This window comes from Podarcis raffonei, chromosome 1, assembly GCF_027172205.1.
Source record: "Podarcis raffonei isolate rPodRaf1 chromosome 1, rPodRaf1.pri, whole genome shotgun sequence".
Taxonomy (NCBI): Eukaryota; Metazoa; Chordata; class Lepidosauria; order Squamata; family Lacertidae; genus Podarcis; species Podarcis raffonei.
In genome coordinates, this window is record NC_070602.1 from 23,921,959 (window position 1) to 23,936,758 (window position 14,800).

The 14,800-nt window shown below is 44.7% G+C and overlaps 2 protein-coding genes across 8 annotated transcripts in view; one reads left to right on the top strand and one right to left on the bottom strand.

Moving 5' to 3' along the window:
* The window catches only part of LOC128408061 (lysosomal enzyme trafficking factor-like), a 31,310-nt gene extending 20,197 nt beyond the window's left edge, over positions 1–11,113 (bottom strand). The window contains exon 1 of one of the 2 annotated variants that reach the window (XM_053377252.1): positions 10,886–11,113. The gene's annotated coding sequence lies outside the window, so the exon portion shown is untranslated. Of the gene's footprint in view, positions 1–10,866 lie in introns of both variants that reach the window. The other variant, XM_053377242.1, reaches the window with a different exon arrangement.
* FOXN3 (forkhead box N3) overlaps positions 1–14,800 on the top strand; it is a 189,244-nt gene that overhangs the window by 78,389 nt on the left and 96,055 nt on the right. For all 6 annotated transcript variants that reach the window (XM_053377208.1, XM_053377199.1, XM_053377192.1 and 3 more), the window contains exon 3: positions 10,168–10,304. In XM_053377208.1, coding sequence (XP_053233183.1) covers positions 10,168–10,304 — 137 coding nt within the window. The remainder of the gene's footprint in view (positions 1–10,167; positions 10,305–14,800) is intronic.

Genomic DNA, 14,800 nt, shown 5'->3' on the forward strand with positions numbered 1-14,800 from the left:
CTTGTTCGACTGATGGAACTCAAGTGCGGAAGAGATTGCTGGAAGGAAAGCATGTTTTGCTCCCCCCCCCCCCCGCCCACCTCTTTAAGAATCAGTAGGACAGCACTGGTTTTTAAGAGGAGCGTTCATCACTGCACAAGTTCCCTTTTGTACGTGGCAAAGCTTCTCTGCCCTTGGCAACCTTGGGCCACGGTTTTGCTGATACAACCAGACATAAATGGTCACAGTGGGCTTGATTTGTTGAATTACCGCCCTACGGAAATGCTCCCCCCCCCCCCAGTGCTGGTGTTTCCATGAGTTGCAGCACATGCTAGTGAAGGAAGCCCAAATCTACTCTGGTAATTCTTATTTTTATTTTTAAAAAACTGTTTTCGCATCCTTTCCTTTAGTGAAAAGCAGATGCATTATTTAAGCCAGCATTTCTTCCCCAAAGTGCATTTCTGAGAGATTATTGCATGCCTCAGGTGCGCTGAAAAGCTCAAGGCATCATTTCTTTAAGCATTCAAGAGCCACAATTTCCTACATGCTGCACTGCCCAGAAAGTCTTAATTCAATACAAAATGGATATTGTTATTATTATTTTAAAAGGAGCAGCTGAACAGCCCTGTTGTTGCATTTCTTGTGAAATTGTTATTGGAAAAGCCTTCGCAAATTGGGAAAACTCTTCTTCAGTGGGAAAGTCTTTCCATAATTGAGATGAAGGAAGACTGCAATAATGCAGAATGGTGTAATGCTCTGCTGACTTTTGGCCTATTAATGGCTCTCAGTTGTACTCCCCACCCTCTCCTTTTTGGATTTGGTGTGCCAGTAAGGTTAGCTTTTATGGCAGCTGTGGTGCAGTCAATACGATTAGGGGGCTCTTCCCTTAAAATCTCGGAATGGTGAATAAGCTCTGCCAGTGGATTCATGTTCTCATAGCAACCCTCTAATGTGCTCCCATCACCAGATGCATGGCCAAAATTTTCACAGCTGAATGCCTGAAGTCAATGGGGGACCAAAGTGGTTAGCGTCTCTGAATAATCCATCTGGCTGCTCTGTTTTAATGATTAAATGTGTGTTTCGGTTCTGCAGACACCCATGAAAATTTTGGATGCCCGGTTTCGAAAATGTCAGTCAGAAGGCACAGTATGGCTTCACTTAGCTGAATGGCTTGTGAGACAATATCTACAACATGCAGATAATCAGAAGTTCATGCCTCCTTGTAGGGCATTATGACATGGAGCACTGGAGATGGCGGGTGGAGCATGCATTGAATTAAGAAGTAGGAATATCAGCTAGTTTGGGGGGGGGGGTTTCAATGCCTTAGGAGCCAATATAAAACACAGTTCTGTAAGTAGGGTTGAGCTTTATATCAGCATAGAGTTTGCTTAGGATGGAGCAGGTAGACCAGGAGCCCTCCGGCTGGTCTACAACTTCCATCAGTTCTAGCCAGCAAAGCCAGTGGCCATAGATGATAGGAGTCATAGCCCAAAACATCTGGAACACACAGAATGGAGGAAGGCTGATACAAAATTTGTTTGTGGCCTTTCAAATATAGTTAAATTTGTATAGGGAAGTTATACCATTGACCCTATTGTGCACACACTCTTAAAATTTGATTGAAATACTGTGTGAGAGAGAGACAGAGAATGGAGCTAAGCATTTGATCAAAAATATTTTGGAAGCAGGTAAAGTTTGGCAGAGGAAATTGACTTATCAGCTATTACTACTGGATGTAGTAGTAAAAACCAGATTCTGGAGTAGGTGAAAATCTGGCACAAATTAATCCCTGTGTGCTGTTGTCCATACCAATATGACATGCCTTTATTGCTTCAACCCAATTGTATAGGTTTTGGAGAAGGAGCTCTGAATGAGTTTGTGACTGTTGGACTTTAGGTTTGCTTTCAGTTCTTCAGCTGCTGTGTTGGGTGTGCCAGACTGGGTCATGGACCAACCTAAATTAAATTGCACCTGGAATCCAATCGTTTTCTTTTGCCCCCCCCCCCATTTGGGGGGGACAAACGTAAGGTGGGAAAGGTAATGCAGAAAAATAGTAGTGTTGAGAGAAGTAGAAGGATATCATTGTTCTACAGTGGGCTGGTTCGCATGACATGGCAAGCTAAACTATGAGTAACTGTGACCCCCTTGTAGTTAGGGAGGAGAGCTTAGCCACAAGCCTTGGTTTGAATAACATGGTAAGCCCAAACCTTGATTTAGCTCAGCATGGCTCAGGATTAAAAGGGACCAGTAGTTTGTCTTTCTGTGTCATATGACCCAGGCCGTAGGGTCTGATGGAGGATGCTCTCGTACGGCCTGCTTTTCTGCAGATGGGGCTTTGCTGCTCTTGATTTCTTTCTGAAAGCTGGCTTCCCCTGCCCAACCCCCCCAATCTCATTAGTGTTTTTTTTACATCATTTGATCTTAGTGGCCACTTTGAACAATGATTGTAACGAGGTAGCAAGATAAAAATATTTTAAATGGTTGAAAAAATAGACAGTAAATTCCATGATTCTAGGAGGTTGGGGCTAAAGGTGGACCCCACTCTCAGAAAAAAAAAAGCTGTGGGCAACTGGCATTATGTGCTTGATAAAACTGTGATGTTTTGAAGCTCACATATTTTCAAGCGCACCTTCCCTACATTGTTGAAACATACTGCTGGGAGCCACAATGAGCTGTAAAGCTTCCTGATGTTGTTCTGCAGCATACACAATACAGGTTTGTAACTTATACCTCTACATATATATATATATATATATATATATATATATATATACACACACACACATACATATATATATACACATATATATACACACATATATATATATAGTATGTGAAGCAGCTTTTAGGGTCTTGGGATTCAGCTAAACTTTTTAAAGAGACCAGGGCGGGGGGTGGGGATGAGGAGGGGGTGATATATCATTGTAGCAAAATATTTTTTTCCCCTGTCTTAAATTCACCATCTGGGCATTTCACATTTGTAATATTATTTCTCTGAGCATATGCAAACTGGCGAGAGAAACATAGCTAAGGTGCCAAGCTTGTTGAGGTTGCCAGCTCTAAATTTCAAGTAGCAAAGGCATAATGTGGAGCTGTAATACCAAGAGGATTTGGCAGAGTCAGAGGAAATGATATGTGACTTTGTGCTTAAGCATCATATTCCATGGGGCTGATCACTTTTGTCTGTTTCGGCATCTTTTGGGGGGCAGGGGTGTGTGGCACTGAGGTTCCCATCAAAATTATTTTGCTATTGCCATCTGAAGTGGAACCCATTGTTAGGATGCACATCCTAAAAGATACTGCCTGATGCTAAATATGTTTTACTTGGGGGTAAATTCCATTAATGTCAGTGGAACGTATTTCAAGCAGTGTGCTTAGCATCATAGCCTTAACCTGCCTTTCTGCAATTCGGTGCTTTTGTTTGATTCTCAGTGAATAAAACCAAACTATTGTTGCCCTTCTGTCTCCTGAACTTCTCCCAGGACTCGCATAATATTCCTACATGCTAAAGCAGATATGTACCATGGGTCCCAATTCATGCTGGAAACAGTATATGAGTTGAAGCCCTGTTCTACTTAAGGCATGGCCAGTTCCTGTCTAATCAGAGAAGGAGATACTGTAGTGGTCAACAGGTTGGGCTGCGACTGGCAAGACGCAGATTCAAATCCCCCACTCACCCACGAAGTTGTTGGGTGAGTTTGGGCCAGTCACTATCTCTTGTCCTAAAATTCCTTGCAGGATTGTTGTGAGGTCATACCATCTTGAGTTGGGTGGGTCATAAGTGCAATTAGTAATAATAATCTTCTGGGACAGCTGAGGGTGATTCATTGTGTAAGGGTAAACTTGAGGCAGATCTGAACTTAGCACCATGGTCCTAAACATTCTGTACCAGGGCTGTGTGTTCTTGCCCATGTGTTAAAAAGAAATTACAGTTCTGATCCCAAGTGATATAAATTCTGACCCAGTTCTTCATATAATTTGTATACATTATGCCAATTGACCATAAATTTACATTTTCGTGCATATTTCTTTTTTCATGCATGATTTTGCTACTTAGGATTATTCAGCTAACTCCTGCCAGTCTTAGGTTAATCAGCCCAGTTTGCACGCTTGGGTCACCCTGCTGGGTATACTCTGCTCGTCTTAAAGAATGCTGTGCAGGGCTAAAAGGGGGAGGGACCTTGCGCAGAGCGCATTGTGCACAGAAACCTGTGGCTGTTTGTGGGCTGCTAATGCAGTTCCAATGCCTGTTTGTGGAGGAGGACTGAATCAAGTAGCCTCTCCTTCCTCTTGTTCCCAACAGATGCTCAACTCTGACACAGAGCTGGTACTTTCAAATTGATCTTTGTTACCTACCGTATTTTTCGCTCTATAAGACGCACTTTTCCCCTGCTAAAAAGTAAGGGGAAATGTGTGTGCATCTTATGGAGCGAATGCAGACGGGAGGCTCTGCTAAGCGCTCCCTCTAAAGAGCCATGTGGAGCGTGTGTGCGGCTCTTCGGGGCTTTTCCCATAAGCCAGGACAGCCAGCGGGATCGCTGCGCTGCGATCCGGCTGGCTGCCCTGGCTTCTTGCTTAGCCACGTGCAGCTTCCCCTGCCCAGGAGAGGCTGTGCATGGCTATCCCATAAGCCAGGGCAGCCAGCGGGATCGCTGCGCTGCGATCCCGCTGGCTGTCCTGGCTTCTGGGATTCAGAATATTTATTTTCTTGTTTCTGCTTCCAAAAACTAGGTGCGTCTTATGGTCTGGTGCGTCTTATAGCGCAAAAATATGGTATAAGGCTGTCTGTTAAGGTCCCAATAGAATCATAGGATTGTAGGGACCATGAAGAGTCATCTAGTCCAACCCCCTGCAGTGCAGAAACAAATATAGTAACTTAGTCCTTAATTCAATAACCTGTCTGTGTTCAGCTCCATATGGATTGTGTGTGTGTACTGTGCACAAAATTTGAACCTCAGCAATTTAATCTTCCCCTCTTGTATCTGAGAGTATATACCTTTCAGGTAACTTGCTGTTAAAAAAAATATCAAATTAAAAAGTTACTTACTATTCTGTGACTTGTGCTTCGATCAGGAGACTTGCTAAAAAAAAAAAATCACATAAAAATATTGGAGCTTGACCATAATAGATATATTTATTTACCACTATAACCCACCACTGTTCTAAGGAGCTTAAGGTGGTGTACAAGGTATGCCCCAGACAAATACATGGTTGTAACAACCCTGTGAGGTGGGTTAGGCCAAGACATAGGGACTGACCCAAGAGGGTTTCATGAATGAATGGGATTTAACCTTATCCTACAGTCTTAACCATTATACCACATTGGATTTCAAGTTTCAGTTGACTTTGGTGGAGTTGCAAGCTCCCCAAAATTGTTCGGCCATTTCTGGGACCAAGCAAAGGTGTAGTACCAAGGAATTTGTAGCTCAGCGGTAAAAGAAATACGTGAATGTGGAAGGCCCAGGTTCAGTCCCTGACATTTCTGCTTGGCAAATCATCTCAGGTAGCAGAGCTTCATCAGGCCTTCTGTCAACCTTGGGGACTATGATACCTATGATGCGACTTTAAGAGTCCCGGCTTCCCCCAAAGAACAGTTGGAGTTGTAATTTGTTAAGAGACCCCCTATCTCCCTCACAGAGCCACAATACCCAGAGTTCCCTTCAAAGAGGGATTGCTTCAGATGAGTAAAAAAATGGATGCAGGCAACTAAGTAAGTTCAAACACATGGACCAGTAAATGTTTCTGTGGCTATTTGTGAGTTTGGAGCTGTGACCGAGAAAACAACCAGCACCAGTTTTCTTTCATTAATCGTTGGAGGACAAGTAAAGCAAATGGATGAATGAGTGTAGCAAGGCTTGCAGTGATGTGCTTGAGGAGTTTGAAACGTTGTGTTGCAAAAGTGATCCGGGAGTTCTTGATCCACTCCATAGGCACTACTTGTTGCCTTGGAGACAAATGTAATCAAAGGGCTCTTCCTTCCCACCCCTTTCCTCACTTTTTATCATAGATGCTGTTGACTTACGGCTTTCGAAGTGTGGTGGAGTAGCATGCGAAATGTTGGAAAGATGGAAATTCAATCACTGAGTGATTGGTCTAAACTCCATTGATTTGGAAAAGTGAAGGGTTGTTTTTATTCTTCCTGAAGAACCACACAGGGTGTTCTTCACACTTTTTTCATATCAAATAAAATATTGTCAGTGTCTGCTTTACAAAAAACCTTTAGCATTTGACAACTCACACGTAATCATTCTGCTAGTGGGGGTAAGGATACTTCAGACTGGAACTTTGTTCTTAGCTCGCTGACAGCTCTCAACTGAAAAAGGCTGTAACATCGAGCAAACTTTCTCTTTATTGGAAGTTCTGGTATGTGACCAGCCCTTTTTTAGCTGCTTCACATTTTCATAGAGTCATAGAATTGTAGAGTTGGAAGGGACCAACTCTCTGCAATGCAGCTCATAGTTTGCCAGCTTCTCCGCAAGAATACCATGGGAGACTTTTGTCAAAAGTCTTACTGAAATCAAGATGCACTGCATCTGAGCATTCCCTTGATCCACCAAGCTTGTAACTCTATCGAAAAGAAATGAGTTTCATCTGGCATGGCTTATTTTAGAGCAGAGCTTTTCCAAACTGTGTGTCGCGACACATTAGTGTGTCAGCTGCAGTGTGTAAGTGTGTCACATGAACATTGCCCGTGTTCCTCCCAGGGCAGGAAAGGGGTTGGTTTAACCTTCAGTTTGCTAGTAAAACTAAATTACTGTGTCATGAAATGATGCAAGTCTAAAAAGTGTGTCACCAACATGAAATGTTTGGAAAGCTCTGTTTTAGAGAAACCCATGCTGGGTCTTCGTAATTACAGCATCCTTTTCTAAGTGCTCACAGACCAACTGTTGAATTATCTGTTCTAGGACCTTTCCTGGTACTGATGTCAAGCTGACTGGTTAATAGTTACCTGGGTCTTCTTTTTACCCCTTTTTGAAGATGGGAACAACATTTGCTCACCTCCAGTCCACAGGGACCTTATCTGTTCCCCAATAATTCTCAAAGAGGCTCCTTTAGTAGTACCCTTGGGTGCAGCTCATCAGGCCCTGGAGATTTGAATTCATTTAAAGTAACTAGGTGTTCATGTCTTGGGCTGCAGCTCCCTCCTTGCATAATGTATTACCGGTATGTTATCACCAGGTAGAGCAGTGCTTTCCTTTTGAGTGAAGGCAGAGGCAAAGTAGGTGTTGACCAGTTCTCTCTTCTCACTGTCTCCATCTTTCCCCTGCAGAGAACCTACTACTTGCTTGTCCTTCCTCTTGCTTCAAACATAGCATAAGAAACCTATTATTATTATTATTATTATTATTATTATTATTATTATTATTATTAACCTCTCTTGTGAACCTGAGCTCATTCTGAGCTTTGGCCCACCTGACTTTCTCCCTGCAGCTAATGGATACTCATGCATACTCTTCCTTCATGATTTCCCATTTCCCCCTCATTTCTTATACACCAGAGCACGCCATCTCATCCTTTTAGTGAACCCCTACTAACTTACTCAGTTGAAAGTGATTAGGATTTTTCTCCATGTAAGTACAGAGACCCAAAAAGGCTGTGAATTAATTTCTCATCTTGTTAGCTTCCTTTTTAAACAAGGGCCTTTTCTGCCATTGTAAGGTGCTCCTCACTGAGCTTATTTCTTTTGGAATCTTAAATCCCTTTATCATTAAAACCTTATTGTTCACTTAAATAAAATCTCTCTCTCTCTCTCTCTCTCTCTCTCTATATATATATATATTAATGGCTATACAGTCATACCTCGGGTTAGGAATGCTGAGGGTTGTGCGTTTTCGGGTTGCGGATCGTGCCAAACTCGGAAGTACTGGAACGGGTTACTTCTGGGTTTTGGCGCTCGCTCAGAAGCATGAAATGACGTCATGCACAGAAGCACTGAATCGCGTCATGCGCGTGCGCCGATGCAGCGCTGCGAGTTGTGAACGTGCCTCTCGCACAGATCACGTTCGCAACCCGAGGTATGAGTGTAAGTTGTTTTGCTTTCCCTTTTTAATGTAAGCCTCCTACCTATGTGTATGGATATATGTATGTGTGTTATTTTAAATTCCTTTAAAATACTTTTTAAATCTGTGCTTTTATTAGTGGTTCTGAGAGGCTTTAATACTGCCTCCTCTCCTGAATATTCCCATCCATATTGGTCATTAGAACAACTTGTAACTAAGGGTGTGAACCCAGGTTCACTTCTTTCCTCCTTCTCAATCCATTTTCCTTTTGTGCCGTGTCTTTTATTGTTAGCCGGGGACACAGACTGACTTGACTTTATTGTATTGTATTGTATTGTATTGCATTGCGCTGCATTGCATTGTGGTTATTTGTAAACTGCTTTGGGAGCCTTTTATCAGCCCTCCCGAGATAGCAAAACCTACCCCAGTTGCCTGCTATATTTCTGTGTTAACTGTCATGCCAAATATTTAATAGACAGGCTGCTATTAGGGCAACGAGCACAGACCCCGTTGTGCAAGCAGAAGTCCTTGCGCTAACAGGAGGCGGACTTCGTGGGATACAACCCACTGTGCTTGGTTCCTGAATTAATGTTGTTTCTGCCACTCAAGAGTGCATTTTTTTCTGTTAGTGCAAGAACTTCCACTTGCACAACAGAATTTCCCTTCCCTGCCCTCTTCCACATGTACCGTATTTTTCGCACCATAGGACGCACCGGACAATAGGACGCACCTTGTTTTAGAGGGGGGAGAACAAGGGAAAAAAATTCTTCCGCTCTCTGCCCAGCGCCCCTTCAGTGAAGCGGCAGGAGGCGCTGCGCAGAGAGTGGGAGAATTTTCCCCCTCTTGTTTTCCCACTCTAAAACAAGGTGCCGTTTAAGGTGCGTTCAGACGCCTTCAGGCGGCTACCTTGGAAGCCTGGAGAGCGAGAGGGGTCTGTGCGCACCGACCCCTCTTGCTCTCCAGGCTTCAGGTTCCTTTCGACCTGCTCTTTGGGGCTGGCGGGGGGGGGGAGCCCACCACCAGCCCCAAAGAGCAGGTCAGGGAGCAGTGGAAAGGCGCAGCAGAGAGGCTCCTGCCATAGGCGCACGTCACCTCTCCAGCCGGGAGAGGGTCGTGGGGGGCTGCTTTAGCCCCGTGTGCGCTCTCCCGGCTGGAGAGGTGACGCTCGGCTATGGAGGCTCCTGCCATAGGCGCGCGTCACCTGGGAGAGGGTCGCGGGGGGCTGCTTTAGCCCCACGCGCGCTCTCCCGGCTGGAGAGGTGACACGCGGCTATAGAGGCTCCTGCCATAGCCCCGCGTTACCTCTCCAGCTGGGAGAGGGTCGCAGGGCTATGGCGTCTTCGCTCCATAGGACGCACACACATTTTCCCTTCATTTTTGAAGGGGGAAAGTGCGTCCTATAGAGCGAAAAATACGGTAATTCTGCTCCCAAGTTCTGTTTTCACTGACAAAGACAAGTTGGTTGAATGCCACCCATAATTACCAGTTGCAAGGGAATAGAAGTGGAATCCTCTGAACTTGAAAATAACTAGTAAATTATTTTTAAATCTTACCTGTTGCAGGCAAGCTAAACTGATTACGATTCTTTCAGGCTAAAACTGAAATTTAGACCTCCCAAACAGAAATCTAGGCTTCATATATTCAGATTTATTTTAACTATTACACTTGGTGTGAACCAGACATAGTAGGTGGAGTTGAGGGATTAAGTTTTTTGTGGTAAGGTGGCACTCATGCTTTCTGGTATTAGGAACACTTAGTTTTTTAAAAAAGTTGCTTAGGGAGCTTAAGCCCACTTTCCTCCAAGTTTCTTTTACAGCACCCAGAATAACAGTTTTAGTTTCCTGTCTGCGAAGCTTATTTATCTTCCAACTTGGCCATGAAGAATAACTATGATATTTCAATATGTGGTATGTGTGCTGCATTGACAGAGAGGGAGAGAGAATTTCCAGAAAACTGCTGAACAGAGCACAGTAGTAGCTATTTTCACAGTTTACATACAATATCAGACTGCCCCAATTCCTTCTTAAACATCAAAACTGAAATACAGCTGCACCTAAACCAGCATTTGTAGCAGAAAAATGAGATCTGTTGTTCTTCATAAGCAGGAAGGAATATTCTCGGTTTTCTGAAAAACTTAGAGATACACTTACGTCATTTAAAATGATATTTTTTTTATCCTCCTTTGCAGAGTATTGGGAAAGGGTCTTTATGGTGTATAGATCCAGAATATAGACAAAATCTTATCCAGGCTTTGAAAAAGACCCCCTATCACCCATATTCGCATGTGTTCAGCACCCCTCCAGCGTCTCCTCAGGCATATCAAAGGTAAGAAAACTTGAATATAATTTTAACATGGGTAGTTGCTTTTGTCTTGTCTCAAATACTGGATCAGGCAAAGTCTAGAAATCGGGGAGGGCTGCTAACAACATTATGTAGTCTAGCTTTTACTAGAATTCCACTGCTTGATGGGCTAGCAAAGGCGATTACTGCGCTTATCACAAATTAGTTGTACTTTAACTGTTGAAAGATCCAAAGTATGCACTCTTGGTATGTAAATTTAGCTCTAATTGTGCATATTTGGGTTCTTTTAAGGCACAACTAATTGTGATAAGCGATCCCAGGTATGTAATCTCGCTTAACAGCACAGGATGCACCTTTGCTGGTTTAAACCAAAACCCACCTAATTCACTGTTTTTTTGCAAGAAACACAGCTACCTGTTAGCTCTCAGTGGCCCATTGGAAACTCATTGGTGGCCCAGTGGAGAGAAATTAGACCACAGTCTGTCTTCTGCCCTGCTATAAAGGACTACAGCAACTGCAGAAAGCATGGTAGTTCCCTAAACTTATTGGTACTTAAATCGTTGGTTAGAGCCGCAGTATGTCTTACCCGTTTTGGAGGAACCGACCTGTTCATTTGCAGTTTGTCATTGTAAGTTTCCAGTGCTCCTTTGGATGTTTCTGAAAAACATTCTAGCTGCTTGTGCTCAGGGCCATAGCTGGAGTTTTAAAAGGGAAAGGAAACCGGCTGGGTTTTCCTCTTTGCTTGCACAAATAGATGTGTATCTCTTTGGAAGCAGGTCGCTGGTGCTTTTTGTCCTCCTAGCTCCCTACTTGGTAGATCGCTTTGTCAACGCAGCTATATAAACTTTTGCTTCTAGGTAACAGGAAGCTTCCCTTGCTGTTGTGGTTACCTGCTCTGTGAGGCGAGTGTGTCTGTGCATGGTTATGCCTAGTTGCCATAGCTCACTCCTGTTCATCTTGTAAAAAAGGTGAACCAGGACTGGTGACTTTGAAATGTCATTGGAGGGGGGAAATGGAAGTACAGTACTTGAACAGTGATTGTTTGTTTCTTGTTTGTCCTACTCAGGGGAAAGTATGAGATAATTACGGGGTATCAAACCACCTGCTTTTCATAACAACCATTCGGGAAATGAATTATTTGTTTCTAGAAACGGAGGATCAAATCACATCTGCACGTAGGACAACAATAGGCAAATTTATAAATAATAATAATTTAGAAACTTGTGTTACCTGTTGCACAAATGAGATCTAAGCTACACCCACCTGCCTGGCTGCAGATATATATGTTAAAAGCTGATAAGGAATTTTAAATGTGTATTTAGATGGGGATTTTGGGGGTGGTGCAATACTTTTCTGCTCCCCTCCACTCAAGTTATATCACTTCTTCCCTGCTTTTTAGAAGCCAGCAACATGCAAAGTAATTTCGTTCTGGTAACGTTAATGAGGTTCTCGTGCATCTGTGTTGATCCGCGCGTTCCGTCACATGACCCAGACAATCAATCTTCAGGCAGAGATTGGGAGGAACAGCTGGGCTTTTGCAGGAGACGGCTGTATGTCTGCCCTTGCTAGGCGATTAGCGTGATGGTAACCATAGCTACTAGAACGTCTCCATAGCAACGCATAGCTGAGACAGGTGCAGTTGCATCACAAGGCTGTTGCCTGGCAAAAGGACAGGCCATTAGTACTAAGATATACGCTGTTGCCTTGGTAACAGATAACCCTACATAGCAACTACAGTGGACTTGCAGCATTTTTACCCTCCTGATTAAAGAAAATAATAAAAATAAGAGACATTCTACCAGGCTGTTGTTGTTGTTGTTGTTGTTTTAATCTACGATCAGCAGCACCGGGAGCTCTCACTGCCAGGGTGTCTGTTGCTAAAAGGTGTACTGAATGTGAGATTGAGCACTGATGACAGAAGGAGGTGAAGAGCTGCGCCTAAGGAATTGATACTAGCTGGAGCAAGTTGAATATTGGAGGTTAAGGCTGCCATCTCATGTTTGCCACCATTGAACTTAATGAGGTTTATGTCTTGGTAGACGTTATTAGTTGGGATGCAGGTGGCGCTATGGGTTAAACCACAGAGCCTAGGACTTGCCAATCAGAAGGTCGCCGGTTCGAATCCCTGCAACGGGGTGAGCTCCTGTTGCTTGGTCCCTGCTCCTGCCAACCTAGCAGTTCGAAAGCACATCAGAGTGCAAGTAGATAAATAGGTACCGCTCTGGCGGGAAGGTAAACGGCGTTTCCGTGTGCTGCTCTGGTTCGCCAGAAGCGGCTTAGTCATGCTGGCCACATGACCTGGAAACTGTACGCCGGCTCCCTCGGCCAATAAAGTGAGATGAGCGCCGCAACCCCAGAGTCGGTCACGACTTGACCTAATGGTCAGGGGACCTTTACCTTTACCTAGACATTATTAGTAGCAGCAGCAATAGTGAGATCAAGCATTTTTGCCCTGCTCTTTAGTAAAAGATTTCCAGAGCTCTATAGGCAGGTTTGCGCTCAGGCTTACGTTCTAAAATACATGACATAGAAGGGGAAAGGGAGAGGGAGGAGGAAAAGGGCAAGTTAGGGCACTAGTTCTTATGACGACCACCTGGGAAGGAAACTGTTTAGGGCAGAGTTTTCAACCTTTTTGAATCCATGGCTCCCTAGACCAACTACATTATTTCTGTGGCAGCCCTGTGAGGCTCAAGAGCCCAGATATCCCCCCCTTGCCCTTTTCCAAACACCTTCCCTTATGGAGTGTTCCCTCAGCCTCCTCTCCTCTCCCCTCTCTTTGGGAGTCCTCTGGGCAGTCAGAGCTACCGCTCCTGGTCTCTGAGCTGCCCCCTCTACCCCAAAGAGAGCTGCCTCCTCACACTGCCCGACAGGGGCCTGGAAAGCACACCCTGGCCAGCCCCAGAGGCACCATTCACCTGGGGAGCTTGTAGCCAGGGCTGCTGCAACAAACAGCTGTGCAGGCTTCAGAGGGCATCAGAGGAGGGAGGGAACGAAAGAGGGCCGGAGGCCAGTGTTGTTCACACCACACCCTGACCATCATTCAAGTCACCCAGGGGGCCATGGCACACAGGTTGAAAACCTCTGGTTTAGGGAGCCTAAGGGTGGAATGGCTGCAGCTAAGTGATACAGTGGTACCTCGGGTTAAGGACTTAATTCGTTCCAGAGGTCCGTTCTTAACCTGAAACTGTTCTTAACCTGAAGCACCACTTTAGCTAATGGGGCCTCCCGCTGCCGCCTCGCCGGCAGAGCACGATTTCTGTTCTCGTCCTGAAGCAAAGTTCTGTAACCTGAAGCGTATGTAACCCGAGGTACCACTGTAGTTGGAGGGGGGACCCAAAGGCAACTGGTATCTGCAGAGGCAATGGAATAGCACTGGTTCCCATCTCTACACTGTCCTGCAGCCTGAGGGAGATGTACAGTGGTACCTCGGGTTACAGACGCTTCGGGTTACATATGCTTCAGGTTACAGACTCCGCTAACCCAGAAATATTACCTCGGGTTAAGAACTTTGCTTCAGGATGAGAACACAAATCGTGCTTTGGCGGCGCGGTGGCAGCGGGAGGCCCCATTAGCTAAAGTGGTGCTTCAGGTTAAGAACAGTTTCAGGTTAAGAACGGACCTCCAGAACGAATTAAGTACTTAACCCGAGGTACCACTGTATATGGGTTTGTTTACGCTGGCATATATAAGATTGTGTTGTTAATATCTGCTTTATCCTTCCAAACGTGCCCCCCCCCCAATAAATTCTACAATAGTCTCTTTGATGTTTGTGGTTTTTTCCTGTATCCCTCCCTGAATTAGTCACCAATCTGCTCTGGCCCAAAGTAACTAAATGTTTTGTAGCCTGACCTTATAGAGCCACAACAGTACAAGCTAAGCCTTACGCTGCAGCAGAACAACAGCAATATCTTATCTCTGCCATGCATAGCTCGACCCTAAGTGGCACTCACAGTTTGGGAGGGCAGGAGAGAACTGTCGGGGCAGAGGCATTTAAGAGGGTGCATGGATGGGTCCGAATTTTATCCACACCAACTTGGCACATAAAGCTGCAGCAGGGCTTGGCTATGGTGTCATTTACTGGCATAGTAGTTGTTTGTTTAGAACAGGCATCCCCAACCTGCGGCCCTCCAGATGTTTTGGCCTACAACTCCCATGATCCCTAGCTAACAGGACCAGTGGTCAGGGATGATGGGAATTGTAGTCCAAAACATCTGGAGGGCCGAAGGTTGGGGCAAGCCTGGTTTAGAACTAGTTGACTACGGTGATTAAGAACCTGGTGAGATGGGAAGATCCCAGCTTCCCTATGGGAAGGGCTCCTGGTGATCCTGGTTATAACAAAATCTTGTCCTTGTGACTTTATAAATGTGCTTTTGTTATTTGTAAATTGCCGTGGAATAATTTGTAATCAATTAACATTCCCTCCACCACCTCAAGTTGTTGTCAAGGCTTTTTTTAAGCCAGAACTAAGTTCCGGAACCTCTCAGGTGGGCGCCATTGCCATTCTAAGAGAACAAGGGAGG